This window comes from Echinococcus granulosus (genome assembly GCF_000524195.1).
Source record: "Echinococcus granulosus chromosome Unknown EG_S00078, whole genome shotgun sequence".
Taxonomy (NCBI): domain Eukaryota; kingdom Metazoa; phylum Platyhelminthes; class Cestoda; order Cyclophyllidea; family Taeniidae; genus Echinococcus; species Echinococcus granulosus.
Window position 1 is genome coordinate 76,607 of NW_020170458.1, and position 27,092 is coordinate 103,698.

At 41.9% G+C, this 27,092-nt stretch overlaps 2 protein-coding genes across 2 annotated transcripts in view; both read left to right on the plus strand. All coding sequences in view use genetic code 11, as the record gives it.

Annotated features, from left to right (window-relative positions):
• EGR_07462 (Lysophospholipid acyltransferase 2) overlaps positions 1 to 2,923 on the plus strand; it is a gene marked incomplete at both ends in the record, with an annotated part of 32,439 nt that extends 29,516 nt beyond the window's left edge. The window contains 3 exons of the mRNA XM_024496711.1: positions 153 to 348; positions 2,100 to 2,290; positions 2,842 to 2,923. Coding sequence (XP_024348851.1) covers positions 153 to 348; positions 2,100 to 2,290; positions 2,842 to 2,923 — 469 coding nt within the window. The remainder of the gene's footprint in view (positions 1 to 152; positions 349 to 2,099; positions 2,291 to 2,841) is intronic.
• Positions 2,924 to 17,158: 14,235 nt separating this feature from the next.
• On the plus strand, positions 17,159 to 26,549 carry EGR_07463 (hypothetical protein; the record flags this gene model as incomplete). The annotated part of the gene is made up of 8 exons (XM_024496712.1): positions 17,159 to 17,279; positions 19,119 to 19,255; positions 20,092 to 20,266; positions 22,522 to 22,667; positions 23,501 to 23,770; positions 24,188 to 24,279; positions 25,804 to 26,022; positions 26,294 to 26,549. 8 exons carry the CDS (start codon positions 17,159 to 17,161, stop codon positions 26,547 to 26,549), a joined length of 1,416 nt encoding a protein of 471 aa, XP_024348852.1.
• Between the last annotated feature and the right edge of the window lie 543 nt (positions 26,550 to 27,092).

Below are 27,092 nucleotides of genomic sequence, written 5' to 3' on the forward strand. Positions count from 1 at the left end.
TCCTTCCACAATTTCTTGCGCCCTGAAGCGCACAAAGGCGATCCAAGTGTGTTTAAGGTACCCTCCGCCCTCCAGCACAACTCCTTGTTGTTGAGTGGCCAGCCAATGCGAGAACAGGGGTGCGCGATTTTATAGGATCCGCCTACTACCAGACCCATGACAAGGTGTGTTTGGTTCAAGCACTGCCAACTGATTACACCACCGCGTACTACCCCAACCAATCGGGTGTCGAGATCGACTGCTGCCTTCGCTACAGGTGGGTTAAGGCCTCTGCATTGTCACCCACACCTGCGAAAACAAGAGGGTACCTGCACTCGAGAGAACGGAATGAGCGGTTTCTTCAACAAAGTACGTATTGGGAGTTTGTCAATTTTTTCCTTTTTTTAATATTTTCCCCTTGTTTTGTTACGCTTCGGTGCTCAAGGTCGAACCGAACTTTTCTGATCCAAATGAATGCATTTAAATAACGATTCTTGCAATCTTACGTTTTTGTATGAATAGCTGAATTTCTAGCTGTGAAGTCTTTTGCAAAATGCAGCGACTTTTTAATCCCTAATTTTGGCAAATATTTAGTTGAACATTCAATTAGATTTCCCGCACCACTAAAGTATTTTAGGCATTTTGATTTTAGGTCTGGTGATAAGTTTAGAGATCCGAGTTTTGCCATTCTTTGGCTTGTGCCTTCACCGCCAGGAGGGGACGATTCATCGATACACATCCTGCTCTAGCGCCCTTACTCAGGTTACCGACAGTAAAAAGCGCTTAAGTAAATACAGGATAGCTTCATTCTTTTCACTGTCTCAGATTTGTTGAGCGACAGAAAGAGTCCTCATACCTTTTGTGTTGCAAGTCTTTCGGTTGAGTGGTTCCCTTAGCAATTGCGGTAATTGGCATCTTCACCATTCTGCTTGTTCTCTTCTCACGAAGGCGATTGTGAAGCAACACTCATTGTGAGAAAATGGAAAAAAAGCAGGAAGAAATGGCAGAAAGGCTTTGCATGCACTTGGTTCCATACTCTGTAGTTATTTTTCAATGTGATACAAGCTAGTTGTGAATTATGACCACGAACCCACCGGTAGCCACCTCCATCTGCTCCACTTGGCAAACGACCATGTGAGTGTTCAATGCTGGTGCCAAAGAAAATGTGATAATTGTTTGGCGTTGGCAAAAAATCACCGGACGAAAGGGAGGGCGAAAATGACGCATTACCTCTCTCCCCTCCGCATCGCAGTAGTATTGTGTACGCGGTCCGATGATGTCTTGTGAGAGCATAACTATCCGCCTACTGGCTGATCGTGGAGGTCTATACGCAAAAAGAAAATATACTGCCTTCCCCATGTTTGAGGTTGTAACAAGTGGTTAGATCTTTGCTGTGATTGTCCGGAGATAATTGCGAAGCTGAAAGAGAACCAGACTATCTGCGGTCACGCACGGACCAAAAAATAGCACGATGTTTTCTGCTCACCCGACTTTAGCTCCTTGAATTGAGGGCTTTTTCAAGTCATCTATAGACAGTTTCTTTCTTTTTTCGATGGATACTTCCTAAATTTAGCAAATTGTAGGCATCCTTTTGTCCAGTAGCTGAAGAGGTCAATTTGGTTTAATGATTGTTCAAATCTTCAATTTCGGAAGACTCAAGTAGGCGAATCCAAATTTTTGAAGGTCTACCTTCCGCCTCCTTTTATGGTTTGTCCAACAACGTCTATTCAGTGTCATTTAAGGATGTTGGGTACGATTACTGTCAGCGTCATAAATATGTGACACGTGTTCGGATTACTCTATTCGACCGATCGTCAAAGTGTATTAATGTGCTTGCGGTGCTTTTCGTTTCCCTTCTCTGATACGGTCTCTATCCTAAACCATACTACCTCTCCTTTCTGTCACTGGCTTTTGTCGTGACATAAAAACCACAAAATTGGCTTCATGATGTACAGTCGGCTATCCCACTCGCTACCAGTCAGTGACATCTCCTTTTCCAGTCAAATTTGGCATCATACGAGCTTGTATAAATCGTATTTTCGTGCAGGGTCGTTGATGTCAAATCAGGAATTACTGACAGTCCTAGTTGCCTGCTTTCGATTGTTTTTTTCGCATTGAAGATTCGTAGCGTTTGGCGGCGCCTACACCCGCATATTCTCCAGTTTCTACAATCCTCCACGAGGGGTTTTACAGCCAAACAACATTGCGGCAACAATTCATTCCTTCGTGACACCGCTATTAGGATAGTGGTGTCTCTCCTGGAACATGTCGAGGTGAATGTCATAAGACGTCTCCACATCCCCTTGTGGCTGTAAGTATCGGTCGTCTTAAATTTAAGAACTGACGCAAACTGACTTTATAACATCATTTAGTGCCCAAATGTTTTAATGCCCCATTTGCAGTAGTGCCTCTACCTACTCTGATTGTTTTATTTCCTTAATCGTCTTTGTAGCCTATGCTTACCACTCTGACTGATACCCTTGTCTGTTTTTTATCACAATTGGCTGTATAGGTCACTCATGGAAATCCTTTTTTACCTTTTATCTTATTCCAGTAATGTCTGGTTTCCTAATTCTTGTCTTCTTTGCTGGTCAAACGCAAATTGCCCTCATTAAAATTCATAATTTCGTGGGATTTAAGAAGTGTCCCTCCTCACCTGTCATCACACCACCTCCGTCCTCCATTTCGCGCCCGGCGTATTGTTCACTTTTGCCTTGTATGGCTTTTGATTCCATTCTGCCTGCCTGTTTACCCGCATACCTATTTTGCTTAGCATATAACGCATCAGTCTACAGTCGCTACTTACTCTTACCTGTCATTCCGGTGCTTAACCCTTTTCTCCACTTCTTTGCCTTCCCTTAGGTATATTTTAGGCGCAGGGATCATTAGTGTCCTAGCAATTCTACTCCTGCTTGCTACTCTGGAGCCAACCCCCAACGAATAAGGGTGAACGTCAATTGTTACATCTCTGTATGGATACATATCACTCACTCCCTCCCTCGCTCCTTCGGTTTTTACTTTTCTGTGAGGCCTAGGGGTGGGTGGGTTATGACAGTGTTGGCTGTTTCTTTTGCAGTCTAGCAGTATACCAGTTGAGCATTGAGGTTCTACACCCTTTTACTTTGTTAGTTTTACCTCCCTTGCGTGTTAACCTACCTGTCAACTAATCATTATTTTGCGCTCAGCCTACTTATTCCGATCTTCAGTAGCACATGAACCCATTAGTCCATTTCCACAGGCAGCACTCCAATAAAACTTGATGGCATGAGTTAATGAAGAACACACCTAAAATCGGGTGTGACGCCAGTAGTGAATGTAATGAGTCCACCCTCTGCTCTAGAGGGCCCTGATTGTTTCACAAGGATATCAGAACGAAATGGGACTTCACTAGAGTCAGATGCCATTCATCCGTCTCTTATCCACCCGTCCATCTATTGCGATTCCCGCAGCCATTTCCGCGTAATTCAACTCGAAGCCCATTAAATGATTTGCTCCAATTGTTTTAACGCTAAAATCCACTTAAAATGGTTATTTGGGTCCCAACCCTGCTACCCTACTCTTTCAAATTGCCCTGATCGGATACAGGCACCCCTGTAAGATCTAGGTCATGGTGGCGATGAAACCCTCTACTCTCGCTGTCCTACCGCGGTAGAACCGGGTTTCCATCACACACCTCATTGAGCCAATGACCTCTCCGTCAATATTGACTAGAATGCCTCTGGTGGAGTGAATCAAACTGACAAAAACTCCGACATTCTTCAATGCTCCAACGATGAAGTTGTTAGTCTTTGACGATATCGCGTAGCCATTAACTGTCTAAAGGAGGAATCAGAAATGAGTAATCATGAGTGAATTTTCACTAACCACCTACAAATGCCAGAATGCTATTAGTTATCCTCCACAAAATGAAAGGAAACTGTAAAAATACACACTCAATGCGTTTTTGACTTTTGAGGAGTCACATCTATGGTCTGTTTCTCCATCAACCACTTCGGAGGTGGTGTAAAATGCCTGAACCTCACCACATGTCCCTCGCACGAGCTCACGATCAAAGGAGAGGTGAACAGCCGTGAAATAAATGTTCAAACAGGACGCTAACTGAGAGTCAAAAATGAATAACTAAACCATGAGTAGTAAGAGCAGGTTGAGGGTGAAATAATTTGGTGGAGAGGGTTCTGATAACCGCCAATGTGCCACTTCTGGACTTGAGTAATGTCGCACTACTTGTTCAGGAGGGGCAGGTTGGGGCCGTTGCTATAACCATGTGGCCAAGTGGAAGTACAAGCAGCCCGCGTAGTTCAAGTATGCACTTAAATAACAACAACGTCCAGATCACTGTTCTTTGTCTGCACCCTAAATCAATCCATTCGACAAAGGCACATCCTTCATTTTATTTCACGGCTGGACATATATCACTCAATTGTAAAAAGGACTTCTTTTCTTCACGTAAAAAAGTAGTCGCGAGACCGACGAGTGGATGGAACTAAGGTCCCAGTAAAATAAGTGCCGAATCAAAAGCGATGATGCCTTTGTATTGCACAGGTGGATTAAAACCGCGTAGCTCCCAAGTTAGGCTGAAACGTAAGTAAACACTGAGAAGAACGCCAATAAAATCGCCCTGAAGTAGCGTCACTACAACCCTCGTGAAAAAGTAATTCAATTGGCATCATTTTTCGGGTAGAGTAGAAAGTCGACACGAAGAAGCTAAAAGTAAAAGATGAGAAAGGAGTGCTCTTCTTCTCATTGCTAAAGTACCACCATTCCTTCTTTATTTGCTTTTTATATTGGTAAAGAGTAAATGGCTGCTTATTTTATGAAAGTAGAGGCGACTTTTGTTAACCCGTTCATAAGGGTGATTGGAGGACTTCCAGGAGCAACGAATTTAGCCTCGTCCATGGCATCGTGAATACTCTTTCCATTGGGAGATTAAATGTCCTTACAGGACGCTGGGATTGTGTCGAGGTTGAAGTTCATATCAGTGCGTCACCAGACCCAACTGACGTGCTTGACGTATGTCATTTAATTGTGCGGCAAAAATGTCAAAATTAAGAATAATTTATTTCACATTTGAAGGAAACGTAATATTAGATTTGGTTGATTTGGAAGGAGGGGAGAAATATCCCTCCTCTAGGGAAGCATCTGCTTTAGAAAACGGGAGGTGACAACTACTAAAGATATCATCGGTAAATTGAAAGAAGTGCCACTGAATGCAGCCGGGACATGGCATAGTTTTAAAACGAAGGAATTAAATCAACCTTCTCTTATTTATCTACCCATCCATCCAAAGATGGTGAAAGCAAAAGCCATTTAAAATTGGTTTGGACCAATGGGAATGATGGCTCTCCATTACCTCCGCCTATAGTGCTCCATACTCGACCGTTGGAGACAAATTCAGTTCCCTATTTGAGCAACTGATTTCATGGCTATCGTTCAGAATTTGTCCACACCGTCTGTAAACAATGAAAGGAGAGTGGTGCTAGACTTGTCTCTGCTTATTTTTTCTATCCTGCAACCATCACTCGTCAAAATTGATGCCAAATCACTTCGAAGGTCTAACAAAGTTGACAAGACATCAAAATACATCAGTAATTCATTAATTAAAAAAGGGGCTGACGGTATACGCCATGGCAGCCCGTATGTTGTTATGGTGGAACAGCGATGCTTGTTTCTGATTCCATTCGGTGGATGTAAGTAGACCAAACGGTAGGGGTGGGAAATACATCCATAAATGTGGTGTCGGCACGATCTGGGTCCCCAGTACGAGGTGCTACCGAATTGTCTTCTCGACTCTGGATGCGGTAGTAGATTTTTTTTTGCAAGGAAGCACTACCAGCCTGCTGGTGAAGAAGGGGTCAAGAAAAGAGGAAGAGGGTGAATCAGCTTCACAAGCGCTAATATCGGGAAAACGAAAAAATTTGTGTTGAGTCCTCACCGCATAGTACATTAAAGACCGCAAAAATTAGTACTTAAGTCGAAGCGTTGGTGGTTTTAATTTTCTGAAGGATGGGGGGATTGCCTCCAGGATCTGTTTCTCCATCCACCGCCTCTGAGGCGATGTCAACACCTGTTTGTTAACATTGACAGTTGCATAAAGCACGAGGTGGAAGTGTGCACCAGTTGGAAAGGATGCGACTAGAGGTAACTGATCCACTAGCTGATAGTTCTGGTGCTCCAAATTTGCCTTGTTCGTTGATGAGTGACTAACTGATTCATCAAAATGCCGACATCGACCTGAAAGATACAGGAGAGCATCACAGGGATGTGACATCCCCAGCGTGTACTGGATGCACAAATCACCTGTCAGTAGGCATGTCGGCATCTTTGCCACATGACACATGATCAGGCAGCCTGATGCCAATTTCCAGCTGCACAAATGATCGTCAGCACCAATGGCTCACCACTGATTCATGTGAGTAAACTTTGTGGCGCTATTTTTGATCATGGTTGTAAATTTCTTACGACTAGTAATGTGCTCGCTACTGATAGATGAATTAAGTAGTGTTCGTTGTGGGATATATGTGGGATTATGCTAATGTTGGGTTCTGTGATATACTTATGCAGTCGTTTACTTTATTAACTGGTTGTGATGGAGATGTCTGTTCATGTTTTGATTTCCTTAAAATTGCTTCGTCCGGATTTTGCGGATCGTTTGGACCTCGCGCTCTCAACCATTTCCCCAGATCCATCACTGTCCCTACCATGTATAGACGAACCTGAAGCGTACTACCAATTGCAGTAAAAACAATGCCAAACACAGATTCCATCGCGATTCCACTTTCGACTTATACGATAAGGCTTAAGCTTTTCCTCCACATATGCTATCTCAATGAAAAGACAGTGCAGCAAGCTGAGCTATAGTTCTACAGCGAGAGAATGGAAAGGTAAACCAGGAACGTGGGGCCTATTCGGTCTGAGTCAGCAGACTGAGAAGCATTTTAGGAACCTAATCTCTGCCCTGGAGTGATGAATTGGAGTAGCTCCATCTCTTGCCAGCATCCAATCATCATGGATGAGGGGCGCAACGCAAAAGAACGCCTTTCGAAAACCAAACGGAATATTTACCTAAACCGAGAGGTAAAAAATGCAATGGGTGAAGAGAAGATTAAAGTTATTAGTGATGAGAGAGGGCTTGAGGGAAAGAAGACGGCATTCCCAATCTTGACAAATAAATTGGCCATAAATCGGACCACTTATCCATCCATATCGCTTTTAGGCTCAACGGGCATTCTCAATGAAACTAAACAGTAACAGCAGCTTAATCATGGTGTATTTTCAAATCGCGCCCTTTCCCATTGCCAGCTGTCAAATTACCCCACTCGAAAAAATAATTGGGTGTAATGGAGAGGGTCACGCCGTTCCCTTCTTACGTCTCATCTCTTCATACGATCAGTGCAATCGCACTTGTCGAGTCATGTACTCTGGGACGTGTCAAAATTGATCAACAAAAAAATCTAGGTACCCCAAGCTGCTCCACGCAAGCCCTCATCCAGGCACCAAGTCACACGTGCACGTGCATGCCATTTTTGAAAGAGCCGCACGCTATTAGACCAATGAGGGATATGACAAGGCTTAGGTGATTCATGCGCTAGTAACCAATCACAGGGCCGTGCGGCCCCTCAGCGAATCAGAAGACGAGACTGTTAACTACCTCCACTGCAATTGGCTAACAGTCGTTGCATTGTCTTCCATGTACACGAACGCATGGAGGCACTAGAGTAAACGGGATGAACGGTTTCCACGATATTGTACGTATCAGTTCCTTGTCCCATTTATTACATTTTTCCATTGTATTCCATGGTATTTTTGTTTTCGGTTTCAATGGCCACGAGCAACTCGAACTGAGGAAACTTTTCTAAGGCCTAAATCGTCCCATTTAGATAAGAAATATGGTGGTTATTGCCCCTTCTAAAAAGAAAATGTACTTCTGGCTGTGAAATATTTCCTCAATCCCTTCTAATCTTTTGTTTACTTCGCAGAGACTTTCTATCTCGCCTTAGTCTTAGCAACGATTTTATTGAAAATTAAATGAGATTTATCTCATTTTTACTCTGAAAATTGTAAATTATAATTTGTCCTAAAGTCCCAAATTATTTCAGGGATTTCCACTTAAATTTCGGTGATAAGCTGGCAGGTCCGAGTTGTGTTAATTATTTACTCACGCCTTCACCACAAGGAATCAGCGATAAATCGATAACTTTGTCCAGATATCGATTTTTCGTTTTCTGATCGATATCCCCCGCTTTTGCTCCCCTCCCAGCGTCCCATCAGTAAAAAAATACATTAAATAAACGAGGGCGGCTTTATCATTTGCATTCTTTTATTTGTTGAATGAGATAAAATTGCCATTTACCAAATTTTCTCATATTTCTCCCAAATTATGAATCACATTTGCCTCCACCATGAAATTGCCTCTCTTTTTGTCCTACGGTTAAAACAATGGTGCTCCCATAGCGAGTGAGGTCTTACCCTAGGGGCAAAGAGGTTTTATGTTCAGTGCAGTAGGAATCTCCACATGCATTCTTTTGTATTTTTTACGCGGTATGATGAAGTATCGCTGTTATCAATGGTTATTGCCACGCGAAAGGTCTCTGCAGGAAGGTATTTTTACCGTAATTTCTTGGTGTTTTTCAAACGCGAGGTGGATAGCCGACTTAAGTAGGTGCAGTGTAATGTGAACCAGAGCTGGATGAATGAATCCATGGTACATGGGTATGCTTTTCGGGCATTGAATAAACAGACGAAGTGATGCATTGTCCGTGAATGGTCGGGTAATTAGCTAGACATAACGGGAACAAAAGACCCCTGAATCATTGATAGATGAATTAGAAATGCATTTGTAGATGAATGGATCACGAGTGGTTGCTGGGTTCGAAACTAAGTGAATGGGCGCATAGATGAATGCAAGAATGGGGGCAACTGGACAGATGGTTCAGATAATAATAAATGAATGAGCATGTGGGTGACGATTTGTTTGAGGGATGGATGGATAAATGAATAAGCTGATGATTTTAGGGTGGACAGATTAATGAGCCATGAATAAATGAGTGGATGAATTATAAATCCGTAAGTGGGTAAATAGACAGATTGGGTGTGAATAGCTAAATGGGTGCATTATGGACTGATGGATCTGAGGGGGCTAGGTGGAAGGATCGTGAGGTGCGGAAGTGGAAACTCAATACAAGGAGATCTTCAGGAATAATACCAAGTCCTAATTGGTAATTTGATTCGTCTATCTTCATGTGCGTTATATGAGACTTTGAAATGCGGCTTTTGACGCAGTGCTTTCAGATGAGGCAATGCCGTTTGACTTCACTTTGTATATAGGTCCAGAACTTGTTTTTTAGTGTTAAGTCAAACAATGCAATGAAATAGAATTTTTAACCCACTCTGAACCCTCCTTTTTCAAAAAAGAACCCTCAAATTATTCTTTTCCTATTTTGATAAGCGTTTTTAGAAGTTTACCACGGTTTTCCGTGCATTCATCCTTATCTTCATGCATCCAGTCTACTTATTTCCTGAGCATACTTTAGTGAGTAATACACCCCACTTATTGTTTGAAGTGGGTCTTTCATGAGCAGTGACCACGATAAAAATGTAGTAATAAGCAGTTCGTATCACCACTCGTCTTTGAAATCGTCCATTTCTTACTAAAAATTGCCAATAGAGGCATAGGTATGCCAACCATCAATCCTACTTATTTCCTACATCTGTGCTAATGAGTAGCATGTTGGGTTTCAAGCCATTTCCGGTGTCCTCAGTCCACAGAAAAGCAATCTAAAGCTCTGACTGGAGGGCCATAAATTAGCTTAATTGGACTGCTGCCGGCATCTACTGGTCACTACCACTGTCGTAACTTTTTTTGTGTTCGCTGCAGTATTTTGCTGCTCTAAGTGACCTTGCCAAGTAGAGCCAGGGGTGTTGTTTTGCCTACTCACACTAACACACACACAAACGCCGCTTTCATGTAAGCCACTGCTGGGTAGGGGAGATGAAAGTAGACTGTGGGTTTCCAAATGTAATTACTCCCCTTCTTAATCAAACTCGAGCAAGCATTCTCGTCACTTTGATCAGTGAGAAAGGAATGAATTGATTTTTGTTGAAGTTTCTTGGATAATAATTCTTAACAAAGTGTACAAAGGAGAGTCATTGGTACCATACATTTGTCTATCGAACTCATTCCACATCTGTCTATTCATCCCTCTGTTCCAATTCATTAATGATCCGTCTTTCAAAGAGGCCACATGAATTAAGCAGTCAAGTTGAATTTCCCGTTGGTGGGTTGTACGCAAATAAACGAGCACGCCTTTGCATACCTGTGCAGGCAGAGCACTGATTAATGCGCATTCAACATGTTCGTGGGCTGTAGTCGCTCCGTCTTTTCGTCCGCCCCTCTTGTTGATTAAAATGAATCGGGTCTATCTTAAGATGGGAAATAATAATCATCACTAAACAAACTTTTACTTCATTTAACCTACTTATATTGCCATTTTGCTCATTTCAGTAGTCTGTTTCATTGATGCATTGGGATTCATTTGTAAGACGTACTTATTTTTGTGTGCAGTGTTTTCACCTGTATCGAGTGTAGCCACATTCGCCGATTCCATAAAAACACCCTGTTTGATCTTCAACGAAGAAGGATGCCACTCTGTCGATTTACATCTTAGACTACTCATTTAAGTGGCATACTGGAGGCCTGGACATCAAACAGACGGTTGAGTGGTTCCCCTGGTTCGTTTTATTAAGCCACTTGAGGTAATTGGCTTCTTTTGCGTTCACCTTTTTCGTTGTGAAAAGCAAAGAACTGTAGAAGCCTTTACAAATATTTCGTTTTCTATTCTGCTATTCTTCTTCAGTGGGATAGGGAGGCTAGTTGTGGTTTAGGAGCACAAACCCACCGGCAGTCACCTCCTCCACCTGTTCTACATTGCGCATGGTCATGTGATTGCCTGTTGCTGGTGCCAAAGAAGAGGTGACAAACACATGGCGTTGACAAAAATCATTGCAATAGTAGGAAGGATGAGAGCGAGGTTGAGGGCAACGCGATATCTCCATCCCTTCTTCATTCCAAAGCAGATCACGGAGCTTCGTGGATCAGATTTGCTCTAGTATGGCAATATGAGATCTGATGTTGCCTTGGGCGAACAGAACTTCCCTCCTCTACAATCAATGGAGTAGATTTTCTCGCACTTGTTTGTGCTCCACAAACTTTTGTGATCAGTTGATGCCTGTTGTTTGCCGGTCGAAATGGGAGTGTTGTCCAGTTAGGTATTAAAGGTTGCGTGAATTTCCTTCTTTTTTGTTATCTACTACCGTTGCTAGTTTAGCTGCATAGAAGGTCCCAAAATTTACACTTACTCAAAAAGGGAAAATGAGCATCGAGACCTTTCGTTCTAACACGCTTGCCAAAAGGTGGTTCCCACTCTTGTCCACTTCAAGCCTTTCCTGGATAGTATGGAGAGGGGCTCATTAAAATGTCTGTCACCGATCCTAGACCTTTCCAGAACAGGATGACCTTCACAGCATGTGATTATAGGCTGAGCAATGGATCCCTTTTCAACTCAAGTTATTGACTTCTCGAACCGTCCAGCAGGCGCATCGAGTTGGCGATGTGGAACTTGACGTCTTGGCGAAGCAGTTATGAATAAGGTGGAGCTAACTAAATGGCAGTTGTTTACCGAGGGAATCTCTGTCGAAAAGATGTACTTAAATACACGATCAGCCCTCCTTCAATGGCTAGTAAACAAACAGACGGAAATATCGTCTGTTGATTAAATAAACACTTGTCCTCGGGTTCCAGTATTATTTACGGTGCAATGGAATGGCGTGTGGGAATGCCGTCAAAGTGACTCTTGTAAACCTGTTTGGTTGATGAGTGGTTAGGATATCAGGGTCAGACGCTGAGTGTGGTTGATTCAAATGTACTCATTTGCATATTTCAGTCAAATTAATCAGTCATTTGAAATTCCGTATTTTAATTGACTTTTGATATTTGATTGGTTATCTACCCAGTAGTGTGATTGGCTACATTTTAGCCATTAGTCTTTGATGAGTTGCTGTAATGTCCAATAAGGCTTCAAAATTCTCGAAAACGGAGAAATAAAGATTCCATCCTTTTATTTTCATTTTGAAAATGTGATACCTTGTAGGCCAATTCTTCAATTACTCACGATTAGGTAGCTAATTATATTTCTTAGGCGGAAATAATCATGTTCATTGCTTAACTTGCAAAAATTATGTTTATAAATAGGGACATATTTTAAGCTAAATTAATTGTTTTATTGGTCTTAATTCAATGTACTTCTTAAAGGGCTATAAATAGAGTAGTTTCAAACGTCCTATTGTGTGTTCTCACGCCATCGGACGTCGAAACAGGTGCCATATTTTGGTAAACAGAACCCGGATGAGCTAGGAAGAAACGTCAGGCTTCATTGAATCTTCTGTGAAAGATGTTACCAATCTTTAAAAGGAGTGAAATGCGTCAGGCACATCCCACCAGGCTGTTTGAGCATGGGATGTCAATTGTAAAAACGCTGGGAATGCTTTGTACAATTAGGACGAGTGTTAATCGTAGATCACCGGAAGTTGCGAATGGATTGTTAAGTTCAAATTATGCTTGGTTGCCAGCAATCTCATCCATTCACCCAGTCATTCGCCGCTTCAACTATCTATCCTTTCACTCATGCATATATCCACTCCTCCATCCCAATACCCTATCCCAGATTTAGCCACCTATCTATCCATTTACTCATCTGCCCATTACTTCTTCCACTAGCTTATCTATTACTTTGTTAACCTATCCCACCTTCCATTTGTTATTTCATTTTAATCCATTCTCATTCATCCATTCTGGCTTTAGCTGCCGATTCTCCCTTCCACCTACATCTTCATTTGGCTATCTCTTTAACCACGCACACATCATTCTGCCCTTCTGTCTCTTCGTCCATCCTTCTGTTCTAGATTTTTTCCATTCTTCAAATCCTTCATTTACTCGTTTGTCCTAACTCCACCCGTCCCTCAAACTTCCCATACACTTATCAAGTCTATCATTCTTACATCGATTCCGTGTGCACCTACCTCTTTATCCAACATGAACAATCGGCTGGTCTACTTTATGTCGGCCGTCTACCATCGACATAAATAATTCTGTTGTGGAAGCACGAAAATTCTGGTAGTATGGAAGGGGAGACAGAAGGTGCGTTATCTGGGCCTCACTATCCATGGAGTCTGTGAATCCACAAAAGCAATCCGTGCTCGAAGGGATGGAGGGTATTGCAAACCTAGTCAATCGTTACTCCTAGATAGGTCCACGAAGTTCTGCGACTTCTGCGCCATGGATTTCAAGGCTTTAATTTGGGAGGTGGTGTTTGGGGCCTCGGATTAAAGTAATCGCATTACTTAAAAGTATTTGCATTAATTGAGAACTAAAGGTGTGACTGAAAATCACTACAAGTCATTTCACATAAATACAGAACTGTAAATTTACAGGGAGAGAGAGAGAGAGAGAGGGAGAGCGACAGACAGTCTTCGAGTGTTTTGAAAGTGCCAGCACAAAAGCGGTGGAGTCTCCTATTGGGTTCAGTCGCGGAGGCGTCTGGAAGGTGGATCAAGCCTACGTGTTTGTGTGCAAATGTGTTTTTGGAGCATGCAAATGACCCTCTATTTGGTCACTGCCTGCCTCCGGTTGACTTTGATATTATTCTTTTCAAAAAACGTACAGGAAGTACTTCCAGTAGACTAGCTGATTTAATTTGGCCGCAATCGGTGGTGAAATACTGAGGATTAATTTGGTAGGATATCAGCACTGCCAATGTCCAGGCCGCCATTGGTAGCCCTCATCTTCCTCTCTGTCTTTGTTCCATCTCACTGGTTGATTGTCTATACCGGCTTCCCGTATTCACCAATCCCGCAAGAATGTCACAATGGAAGTACATCTGCACCCAGTCCGATACCTTGAGTTGAGGATTCGATTGAACTTTAGTGTCGTAGGATCTTTCACTTCTATCCACAAAACCATCCGATCCTAGGTTCGCCACCTATGCACCGTATTCTTGGCCACTAAAACAGAGCTTATGTTTGTTTGATGTGTTTGATAACCTCTTTTGCAGTAGATACCAAATAAGCTGGGAAGTGGGACCGGATCAACGATGATACCTTAATTAATAGCGGAATTTTAGCACCGCAACATTAAACCTAGCAGTTTTGAATAATTCAGCATAATCGATCTGTGCTTCCACTTTGGCCTCCCTTCTCGATCCATTCATTTACTTAGTCATGGCCACATTTTCCTCATCTATTAAACAAATCTCCCATTTAACCGCCTCTTTGCTCGCCTTTGACCTATCTATCCATCTGATGTCTCATCCATCCGTCTATCCACTTCAATTCTCTTCATCCACCCTTTAATCCACCCACTTGGCAATCTATTTTACCGTCCCTTCCTTAACTAATGCATCTCTCCACATGCCCACACATCATTTCATCTGTCTTTGACTCATTTCTGCTTTTCCGACACATTCATTCACTCATCAACCCATTGATCCAGATAGCCACTTTTCGAGATGGAATGTTTTTGCTTAACACCCTCTTGCCCATGATGAGTAAATACATAGGTTTTTATCCAATTCTCACTTCCCCTATTGGTCAATAAATCAAGAATCATCCCACTTTATCGACGGAAAGAGAAGAACGCCGGGTGAAACGCACTGCCTTTAACATTGGGAAATTATTTGTCAAGAGTGGAAGTCAACCGCGGAGTCTATTATCTCGACAGGTTTACGGTCTCTCTAATCTTGATACCGCCGTATATGCACTCAGTCCATATGTTACATCACAGTCCAGTTAGGTATAACCTCCCAAATAGCAAGAGAGCTTCGGAGTAAAGAAACTTGAGTGGCAAGATGAAAAAAGGCTGTGAAATTCCGCAATTCGTTGCGTGACTACTGAAGTTGGTCTACAGCTGGATGAAAAAGTAAGTGGGAGGGATAGATTGATGAGTAGATGGTGGAGCGAACGAATGAATGCACAAATCAAAGGTCGAGTGGATCCGGACTGAGTGGCTGTACGAAGAGATTAGCGGTGGATAACTGAGCGCAGGGAAGTAGAGCCTGATAGACACCGCATAGAAGCATCCTTCATCGAAATATGAAATTGCGCTAGACTTAACGACGCAATCCATCAGGTGATCAAAAAGTACACACGTGTTTTAAAGCATCTCTCTTCAATTGTTGCTCTGTGTAACATTTCCCTGTCCTCTTAAAATTACACCATGTAAAGCCTGCGTTAAACCCGATGGGTGTGAATGGGGCTTGTCACCTTTGTGGTGCAATTTTTGAAGGCGTAGTAGGGAAAATTGCTCTTTTGGAAGCAACCTACATTATTCTCACACGGTCTTATTACATAGTCTATCGGTGGAAAGATTTTAGCTTTACTGTCTCATCCTCCGCGTTCCCCTAACATTTCTCAAAGTTACGAAGATTGTCCTTCCTTGGTATTAGATGCTTCCAATAGATAGTTGAGAAATCAGAATGGCACAGCGGTAGAGGTAGCTAAAGTTTCATTGTCTACTCCTGAGGATAAAACAATTTTAGGTAAAAGTAAAACTGGCAGCCACCTGAATTGTCTCATTGGGAAGACAAAAGGGGGATCACATAGCCGAACAATAACATCTGAAATTGCCTCCCTCGGTGGTTCTTTTTATCCAATTTTCAAAGGAAACAAAACAAAACGGCATGCACAAGCATTTATGGCTTCTATGTTGTTTTTTTTTTTTTACCTATCCACGTGGTACGTCCAGTTAACTTGCCTGATGCGCTACATTTAAAATCTGTTCTGGCTAAACCATGTACCCCGACCTTAAGCAATATGAGTATTTAATTATACGATCTGGAATAATTCAAGGAAAGGGCATTTCAACATTTTGTGATGTCTTAAAGGAATCGGTCGCAATTCAGGCAACTCCTGAAATTCAGCTGAAGGTACTAAGATGGATCTGGAATGGTGTCATTGGAAAGCACATGAATATGTTGCTGGTTGGACAGATAAAGGGTGGCAGGATGGATGCTGGAGAAATACGTGGACAAATGGATAGATCGGGTTAACAGACGGTTGGACAGATAAATGGATTTGTAACTAGAAAAATGGACTGAGGGTTAGGTGTATTCGTGCACTGATAATGAAGCAATTCCTAGACCCCTTTGAGGGTGATATAACGTCTTCACGGAATTCAAAAAGGAAGGCAGGGGAAAAAACGCGTCGAGAATTTCGCACTGCATCAATAAATAAACCCCCGAGGAAACAATCATGTGATCAGCGGTACGAATGGAGGACGGAGGGTTGAGTGGAAGGGGAGGCAAATGCTAATCCCCAATATCGGCCTCCGTGTGGCTGTTGTATTATGGCAGGATCACGTGATCTCCCAGGAATGAATGACAGACGGGACATGACCGCACCACATAGGGGACTGCTGGCTCGGTCCTGCCTAAAAGTTTGCAGCGTGAAACGTTGGCAATTCCATTCATTTCTTTGTCTATCTTTCCATTCAATCATCGGTCTGGCAACCTAAGTGATGGCATTAAAAAGGCAACCTTCACTCCCATTTTGTAAAGGCCAGTACTGTCTGCCTGACTCTTGCCCGTCGGTTCTTTTAAAAGTCACCTCGGATATGAGTCATCAGACCTCCTGTTTGGACGCGGACGGTCTGACGAAATTCTAACACTCCGGAGTTAGTGCAGAGGGAGTATGTGGCTCCTCTAGTGGATGAGTGAAGGTGAAGCCTGTAGCGCCTGCTCAATCCCAAATCGATAAGATTTCTTCCCTCTTTTTTTATCTATCATAAGGTAATTTAAAACGCAGTCCACTGAATGATCCATCACTTCCTTGGTTTGGAGGGATGAAAGGGGAGAGCTGGGCAGTCCGACCGTTGAACTTCTTCCTGAGATTTTATTTCTTAGTTCAAAGGTGATGTAATTTTACTCAACTTTAATGGCTTTTTGTGAGTAAAATTTGCTCCAAATGTCGTAGCTTAGTCGCACTTGGCTAAAAGAAAAGCTAAGCTATATAAACCTGAGTTTTTCTACCACGAGACGGTCCATGAACGCACTTGCCGCCGCTGTCACATATATGTGACGCCTAGATCTTGTGTGAGTATAGAATAGCACAATAACGAGTCTAGAATGGCGTCATGTTAAAATGTCAAGTCATTCGAATTCGCAGTGGTCGACACTTTCCCATGAGAGGTCTTGACAGTGAACGAGCTTACTTGGGCAGGTTCTCGCAGCCTTTGCAACTATTTATGCCGACTGGTGGGTTAGATTTTCCACGAGGGATTCACTGGTACCATTTCTCCAATCCGCTTCCACAAATAAATTTTTCCCTTAAAATAGTTCTACTCGTTAGTACATAGACATGTAAAATACTTCTAGACCTTAAAATGGGGGAATTCCATTGGTGTAGCCTACCTGTAACCAACACGCCCCCCCCCCCCCCCCCCCCAAACCTGGTTGAAGTTGGAGGCTGTCCCTTCCCACCAAGCGCGTTTATTTACATTAATAAATTAAAACAAATTTTATTTGGGCAGAAACATACTTGTTTTTCATTTTTTGTGCAACAAAAGAGCATTTTAGGCTAAGTTTGAAATCCGTTGCTCGGGCTTTTTTGTTTGTTATTGGGAAATCAAATAGAGTGACTGTTGTCTTGGCTATTTGGTATGGTGAATTTCACCGTTGGGTCGTCGACAGAATCTCAGCCGTTTTACTACTTGTATCTAAGTAAGTAAACGTATAGCCAAATAAAGTTTGGTTTGAATGATTTTTCGTTTTTTTTTCACCCATGGGGTAGCTTGTGCAAAATACTGTTTTAGAATCTTTTTTGTTTGTGCGGTGTTAGAGCTCAGAATTAGACACTTTTACTGTCTGGACCACCCAAATACATATTAAGGTCCACTCTTGTTTTGTTGTCCCTCTTTTTTTGTCCAAAATGAAACCAATCATCTTCTAGTTATGTACTAGAAAAACGATTAAACGTTTTTTTTCTCCCTCTAAAGATGACTTATGAGTAGTATTTTTGTTGTCAAACTCTGGTCGGTTTTATGGCGAAACTTAAGGGACTGAGCAGTACCTACTACCCCGTTTCCTAACCGGCAGCTGTTTTACTTTTGGCTCGTGCACTAGAGCCTCGACGATATCGTATCATTCTTATCTGGTACCAGTACTGGTACCACCAAACCTAACCAAACCAACCTCTGCTTACCAACAAAAATATGCAATTACCCTTCAGGCCGAGAACATTTGCAATCTTTTATGGGTTTGAACTCCCATCAATCTGTTTGTCACTCGCGATTTGGGGCAGTCTCGCTTACCCTACGGCGGTAGAGAACGCACATACCACATATTTGTGACTCCGGTGGTAAACATAGCAATGCGCAAACATTCGCTTCACTGGAAACCAATACCAATGTTTTTAAGACATTTTTTTCCATACGTCGCATCGACAGAAATCCTGTCATTAGAGGGTTTTAAGTTGATAGAGGTTTTTTTATAAAAACATGACATTGTTTAAGTGTGCGAGCGCTCCAAGCCCAGGAGGTTGGACTTCCGCTCTGCGGAGTGGGCCTTCGGGCCATACCACTAGCCTCACTATTTCTCTACATATTAATAAGTAATGTATTCTTCCAGCACGACTTTTGGCTTGCTACAACTTTGGGGAGTGCTGGAGACGCTTAAAAACCAAATTATGGATGAACACGACTTTTTTGATTTTCTTTTGCAGAAAAACAGTAGCTTGTTTATGCGTAGAGTAAAAGCTTATTTGATTAGCGAAAACCAAGCTCTTTAAATATTTGCGTTTTTTATGATGCAAAAAGACGATTTTTCCCAAATATTTCCCCCTCTTCTTTGTCATTTACTACTTCTTCTTTGTCTCTCACTTCGGCAATAAGGTGTGACAAGCCAAAGAATTGAGCCTTCTCAACCACTTTGATGCGGCGCTGATCAGAAATTGTCGGTAATAGGCTAGGTTTGCCCGATCACGTCATATTGTAGATGCCTTTTTAGCACTTATCGTAAATAGTCTTATGTGCTTTTTTTTTAGTTTTGAGCAAGTGATTTGTTCCTTCTCTTAAAAAAAATCTTACGCATCTCAAGGTCCAGAAAACCGGCGTCTGCGCTCCCCCGTCATAACAGAAGCTTCTGAAAAAGTTATTACACAATATGTCAGATTAATTTACTTGTTTGTACACTTGGAAAAATCACACCACAAGGAGATGCAATTTCGGGGTCGAGTAAATTTGACGCTTGACTGATAAGACCTCCACTTTTCCTCTCCGGCCGGTGATCTAAAGCCTTCCACTTAAACCCAAGTGGGGCATTGTTGGAGGAGCTTCTACTGTGTTAACCAGATCAAAGGGTGTGGTAGATCCAAGGGTGCAGCAGGTTTTTTTACCTTGCCTTTGGATACGTGTGACTGACTCCACCAAAACTTCCTCTCCGTCTCTAAACTCGGGTGTTGTTCCATTTCAAAATCGGTGTTTTGGTAACCCCTGGACTATGTCAGTTGTCTGTCAGACTGTTATTTTTTCCCTATGAGTAAACGGTGTGCCCGAATAACGAGTATCGTTTAGGCCTAACGGAGAATGTTGAAGTTGGGTAATAAAACAGCAAATATCAGGGTGCAAAAGTCGCATTCATCCTGTCTAGCAGTTTCTTCCCGTGGTAATGACGAATTCAGGTGTTCGACTTGTCTGAACAGGAATTGGACTAGAACGTCCATGCCTGTCCTGTTTCATTGCGTCGTCGGTGAATTATCCAGCAAGCGGACACTTCATAACGCATAATTACGAATCCTTGAACTCCTCATCCGTAGTTTGATTAAAATTTGCTGTTTTTAACATTTTCCTTGCATACAAATAATTTGGACTGACTTTGTGGTAGGGGAGGTTGTCTGGACAAACACTGACTCCGATCGTATTAAGTTGGCTTGAATTGGCAGCCTGCCGTACAAAACCAACTGCTGAATTCAAGATGTCAATCAAAGATTGTCAATCTGGTTAAACTAGCAAAATAAACTATTTTTCTCACATTCTGGCCTCCTGTTAATTCTTTTTCTAAACCTTCGTAGAATCTCTCGGAGTTATCCGGCCCCCACCTCTCTCCGGATGACTCTGTTACCCCGGATGAAGGCTACCGCACAGCTAATCATCATTTGCCCTCGATTCCCCAGGGGAAGGAGCTTATCATTCCAGTTAATGCACCACCTTGTTACCTTCACACTACGGATGTTGATGCTACTACTGGTAGGTCAAGTGCCTCCTGTCCCCCTCTGATTGGCTAATTAGGGTAACCTTTGGAAGTTGAGCGCGAATTTTGATCTAATGGTTGTAGATGTCCTGAGACATGACTGGTTATCTTATTCGCCTCGATTTCCACAGAATTTTAGATTTGTTCGCCCATTACTTGCCTACGACTAGGAAATTTTAATCTTAAGAGATATATTTTAATTTTATTCCCCCTTTTTCCTTTTTAGGCACCGTATTGATTGAATGTTGAGCAAAATGTCATTTAAAAATAAACTTCTACTTTCCTTTTATTACTTCAAATTCAAAATCGTTGTTTGTCCAGCTCCTGATTGGGCAGTAATGGTTCTCGTTTGTGATTGGTTGCTCATCTCTTCAAATTTGAAATTAATCTACTTTCTCAGTTTCCGTTTGCTTTCACGTTTGTCTTGGTAACAACATTTTTTAATTAGCTTCTCACAAATGTCACTTTAATCTTCCAAAAATAGGCTCCAAAAACGTGAGGATTAACTCCTCTTTTCCCTACTTGGATGACCACTTCCCGGTATTATGATAAGCTCTTAATTCCTGCAGTATAACATAATCTCCTTTCCTTCTGAAAAGCTTCTTTTTTGTCGATTTTGACATTGTATTCTTATTTTTGGTCATAAGATTTGAGTAAATTGGTAATTCCATCTTTCTCCACTCTATTAGGCCGATTATTATACCTGGGTTCTCTGACTACTTCGAAGGTGAAATTGAATTGTGATGATTTATTTCAAGTGTTCATTTAGGCGGTTCGAAGTTGACTTGATAAGGCTACAAATATAAAATGCGCTTCAAGATGAGAGAAAGGATGATACTATTATAAATCTCCGTATTAATCTTCCCCACCTCCTCCGTAGCCTCATAGTACTTTTTTAAAGTAGTTTTTTCTCACCTTGCCCGTTCATTGGCGCAGGACACTCACATGATCATCACATGCGAAGTGGAATAGACAGCGGGAAAGTATATGAAAGAGAGGGAGGTGGTTAGGATAGGATTTTTTTTCTGGGGTCCTAGAGACAAAACGTTTAGTGGAAGCAAGCATGTGACTCGTAGGGCAAGAAACAAAAATACACAAATGCCCTTACTGTAGTTACTAAGTTTTATCACAGATGATCAAACTGACTTACTACTGAGTTAGTAATTCTAGATTTCCAAGTATGAACCTGAATAATGTTGTAATTGTTTCTTCAACTTTGATATATACTGTTTCCGGTACTTCTAATATCGATTTAAGTAGTATGCACCCGTCTCATTCAGATAGTTTTAGAAGTAATTAAAAACTACTTATTTGTCACATCCAACTCATCTTTCATGCTCAGTTAGTTAATTGTATCGTCCATCCATCACTGATTTAACAAGTTAATGATTAAGTCCGAAACCAAATCACTACCTCATTCAATCGTTTGCTGCAGAATTCAGCCTTCCCTTCCTCCTTGGACCTCTTGCAGATACACATCCCATCTATTAGTCCTTCCTTCCCGTATTTGTCTACCCAGACTCATCCATCCATTATGTGCCCAGTCCTTTGTTTGTTTGCGGTGGGGGATATAAGTGTGCAAATGGCGAAATGCAGCCACATTTTGCTTACTTTAAAAAGTAAATTCTCTCTGTTCATTTTCCCTGGATTTCCACTCTTTTGGAAAGGAAATTTTAAACTATTTTGATTTTGTCAATCGTTGCTTCTCTTAACCCTGCTCTGTTTAAGTGCACTCCTGAAAAATTGGTGCAGTAGCGTCAAATCCAGGAGCACACGTTCGTATCACATTCTTCCCTTCTTCTCTGCCATTCCTTTGAATTGCTACTCTGTTGCTTTCACTAATCCTCATGTGTCTGCATTCAGCCAAATGTTCGCCAATTTGGCCATTTTTAGACCTTCCAATCCACTTATAAGTGGAAGAGAGGAAACCTCATTCCCCCTCCCTCCTTCCAATTCGAATAGCCAAACCTATGAAAAACACTACACCTTCTACTTTGCCACAGTTTACGTAGTGCGGATTTTACTGCCACCTTGACACCTCTTTCATAATGCCTCTCTCAGTCAATCGACATGTCTGTTGGTTATTCCCCACTTACCATAGCTTCTGAGGTTTAAAATTCGCTTGCCCTGCATTGTTAGCGGATTCTTGGTATAAAGTCGCATTCAATGTTCCGTTGCTTTATTTTACCCCTGTTCCTTTGTTAAAATAACTTCTACTTAATATGCCCAAGTGGAACTTATTCTTTTTCAGTATTCACTGAGTTCTGTGCACGTCAAACCGCCCGCTTAGGTAGTAGCGGTGAGGCTTTCAGTACAACAGTGGAGGTGAAAGAACAACTTATCACGGTAAGGGAAACAAAACGACGACCTTCTTGCAGTTCAAAAGGAAGCGTCACGGTAGGTCCCATTCGTGGTTTTGGGGATCTGATGGAATACTTTTAAGTGTGGAATTTGATTAGCTCAGGTGTTGATCATGAGGCCTGGACGCGATCCGATGACAATTCACTCACTGTCAATTAAAAAGTTATGCACAATTGATGGGCAATTAAACAATCAAATTTAAGTGGTTAATATGGCTACATTCTACAATTCACTCCACTGCAAGCATTGTGGTAACCTAGAGGCGACTCATTGTTCGCTCAACATGCAGCGTGATCATTTGTCTGCTGCTTTTTGGCTGATTTAAGGATGTCTAGGCGTGGATTTGGATACATTTACGCTAAAATTATTAGAGTGGGAACTCAGGAAATGGAATTAACCAACCGAAACTGATTTTGCCTTCCTGGACATTTGAATAGAAAGCATCTGGATGTCGACTATCTGTGATTTGAAACTTGTTGGTTGGTAGACTCCACTATTTACATGAAAAGAGGGTGTCAGGATCAAAGAAGCCATTCAATAAATTTGTGACTTACAAAACCAGCTGAGGGAGTACACACTACTGAATCCACTTGGCGCTACTTTGAGCTGACCGCGATCCCCAAAAGACGCAGTCTTTAAACTTAGTTCGTTTGAACATACTACTGAAGCCACTAGAGTAGGATTTGAGCAGATATGCCACACTTCATGTTGGCTGAATTGATAAACGGAAAGGCCAATAGCAGCTAGAATGAATGGACGAAAGGATGAAAATGAAATTGAATAGATGGATTAACACGATTTGATTGAAATGAAAAGACACCTGTAATGGAACGTGTGGATGAACGTTCTTCTCTTTGCCTCACTGCTAGACATCGACCGACGCAAGTGAGGCAACATCCATGGATCTCTCAAACTCCAGTAGCAGTAGCAGCAGTAGCACTGCCACAACAATAACCACCACACCGACAACAACCTCGTCCTCTGCGAAATCTGCCGCTTCCTCCACCAAACAGCGGTGTCTCAGCGAGGTGTCACCCCAGCCAACGTCAACGGCTAATCCGACTGTCTTGCAGAGATTCAACTTTTCGCCGAAACCTCATGGATTCTTTGGAAGGCTTCGGCTGTTTTCGCACAACAGTGTAAGTCTGGGCTTTGAATATTGCTTAAAAAACCTGTTTTTTGAACTTTTTAATGGAAGTTAGATGACGTTTTATAAAGGTAGGGGCATTAGTTTTAAATAGTTTTGGAACCATTCCAGACAGTAAAACAGAGTATTCTTTTCAAAGCAAAATCAAGCATAAAGACTGGAAAAGGTGTTACCGTTAAGCTTTTAAATAGAGCACTGCAAATGGTACATTTTTAGCCAAGTGAAGGTCTTTCAGGAAACACGATGACAAGACAATGAGTGGCTTTACTTTATTCTCATTGACAGGAGTGGTTAAGAGGATGGTGATTAAAACCTCAGGTCCACAGTGGAGACAAACACTGTCCATCTTTCTGGGCAAGTCGAAGTTGTTCTGTACAACGGTTTCGACTTTTACCTCCACTGATTTGAGGTTTTGAAGGCCTCAAATGATGCCTGGATGGAGACTTGGGTGCTAGCCAGGCGTCCACGTGGAAGGGAAGTGATCAGCACTTCGTCAGTGGCGTGAGAACCCTCCAATAACTTCATAATATCCATTCTTGAAAGCTACCCACTAGACAGGGTTAGCACTGTTCCAACGATGACAATATCACAGACCCGATAAGGACAAAATTACGCCGAAGTTCAGCGAGTCCTTAGAGCAAGTAGTAGGTCCGGCATGCCTATTCTCATGATTCCATTGAAATCATGCACGTTCTCTGGCACAATTCAACTGTCCTTTCGCCCCAATATACGTCGGTAACTTTAGGTTTAGTAAAATCGAGACGAATTTTGATGTTTATAAGAGGTTTAAAGGTGGTGTAGAAGACGCCAAAGGCTCTTTTCATTGTTTTGCACTTCTAACGTATTTTAACGCTTCTCCAAATCGTCTGGATAACAAACTGGTGACCCATTCTACTCCATCCGTCTAACATAAACGACGTCCATTGAAACCTTCTTGGCAAGATTGAAATATCTCAGTCCACTTTTCGTACCTGTCACTTTATTTACTTTTCGGGTGACTTCACCTACTCACTGCCATTTCAGTAGCGTGAAGGCTTGTCTTCAGTTCACAAAGGCAATTCATTGTTTCTAGGCTGGCCCGTTAGGTATACATAGGATAAATTACTCCTTTTGAAAGATAGCTACCAGATGAGAGGTGATGTTGTCTGTCTTCTGACTCAACGACTCTAATGAAGATTTGATTCGTGGATGGATGGGTGTTTCTTCAAGTGGGGCTACCGTATGGATATCGGCCATTCCACACTGATTTTAAAATGTCTAGGAGACTGAGCAACTCCTAGGACTGTAGTGCAATAAAACATGTGGGTTTTAGCACCTAAAATACACCATTGTCTTCCTATCCAAGCAAATTTCATTGAAGAATCTCCGCCCGTTCCAAGGACTTTGTTTCCTTCTAGCCACTTTGAGCTTTTAAGAGGTTAGATGATGTCTCCAAAATGAGTTACTTTGGTGTTATTCTTTTCTCAAAGTTACACCTTTATTCCAATAACTGCCTCAAATTTGTCTTAGATTTGTCTTCTATACACTTTTTCGGTTTTGCAACGTAAGTTGAAACCTCGGAATCGTCGTGTATTTTCTTCTTGGCGGAGGACTTTCAAGTTTTTCTATCCAAGTCTAATTGCTTAGTTTAGTTCAGAATATCGCCAAAAATTTGCTCACGATCGCCCATTCAACCGCTCCAAATGGATGTTCCAGGCATTGCTTCCATTGCTTGCACCTTTCATCTTTTCTCAGTTATTTCTTCAATGCCTACTGAAATCAAGGAAATTTTCTCTCATGTGGAGACTGCTCTCTGTTTGTCGTAAATCTTTATAAATCCATCCGACTTTAGACCCCCTTTTTTCGGAGAAAATCAGGGGCACATCTTAATGGAAGCCATCGATTCCCTTGAATGGACTACTTCAATTGTGACACCTCAAAAATGCTGAGGGCTTCAATTGGTTTGGATCGTCAGAATTTACCTTGTAGACCTTTCTAAACCATCTGCTTCTTGAATGTCTGGATTTACTCCAAAATTTTTCATAGATCAAAGGACTTAGAACTGACATGTCTCCTCTTAGAGTCATTGACCTTCAAAGATTTAAATGCGGTGATTACAAAAGACTTCGACGAAATTAAAATATGTTGCCTAGTGAAAAGAGACAACGGCTGTGGTTCAAATTTTCACGAATTTGAAGAATGTAAAGCGCCATACTGGAACCTTCATGAAGCTTTGGAATACTGCGAGCTCAAATTCGTTGGACGGTTATTCTGAATTTTCACATCTGAATCTAACCTTTTCCGAGGAGAAAGCCTCGTCCAGGTCTTCAGTTTGTAATTCCATCTTCTCGAATTGTCTACAATCGCAAAGTTTTAATGACTTCTACCAATTTCTTAAGCTACTGGCTTTTATTTAGCTAAAGGATTGTTCATTTTCTTGAATCCTCTGACAGTTGTCCATTTTTGGTCGCCTAAAGCGCTGTATGACGGTGCAACTTTTGCTAAGAAAGAAATCATGCCCCATTTTTGCCCATAGCCAACTACATCCACGGCCTCGAGGACCACTGATTCCTTTTAAATCACCAAAATCCGACAGTAGTTTAATCTTCAAGGCCAAGGGCATCGACTGCCTTGAATATGCAAAATTCCACTATCAACTTTTCCTGTTAGGAGTTAATAATAAGCCCAAGGGTGTTGATCGAAAGTGTCCATCAATTCCAGGGGTTTTGGTCGTCCAGAATCTTTCAAAATCGACCAAGACGTCAAATCGTAGATCCTTGGCAGAAAAATGAATTCAGTTGGAGGATTTATTAGGTTGAAGACCTAAGCTGTCCTTGGGTGTTACTTAATTCCCAAATTCTTGAATAACTCAAAAGTCTGTTGGAGATCAGTCGGCACTTCGCAGACTTCATCGATGTCTGTATAGTAGAAAGGAAGGCTCTGTAATCCATCCATCTCTGGCTCTGGTCTTAAAACCAGGCAGAAATTGCTACACCCTTCTCTTGTGCAAGTTAAAACGCTACTCGGACTGTACTTTTACTCCTCCTCTCGAGGTCACACACGTTAGAGTTGGGGTCATGCAAGATTAAGTTGGTGGATAATTCCTGATAAGGAAAAGGAACTAAGGAAGACTTCTTACAACAATCATAATTACTGCAGTTGATCATCCCTTCCACTCCTACAAATAGATTAGTCTCTAGAAGGCAACACTAAAACTGATTTTACTCACTTTCATCTCCACTACATCACTACGTTCCAATTGCCCGCTTACTCAATTTCGCCTTGAAGCATGTGGCTGTGCACTTGTGATGTCGGGGGATGATACTTGCATGCGG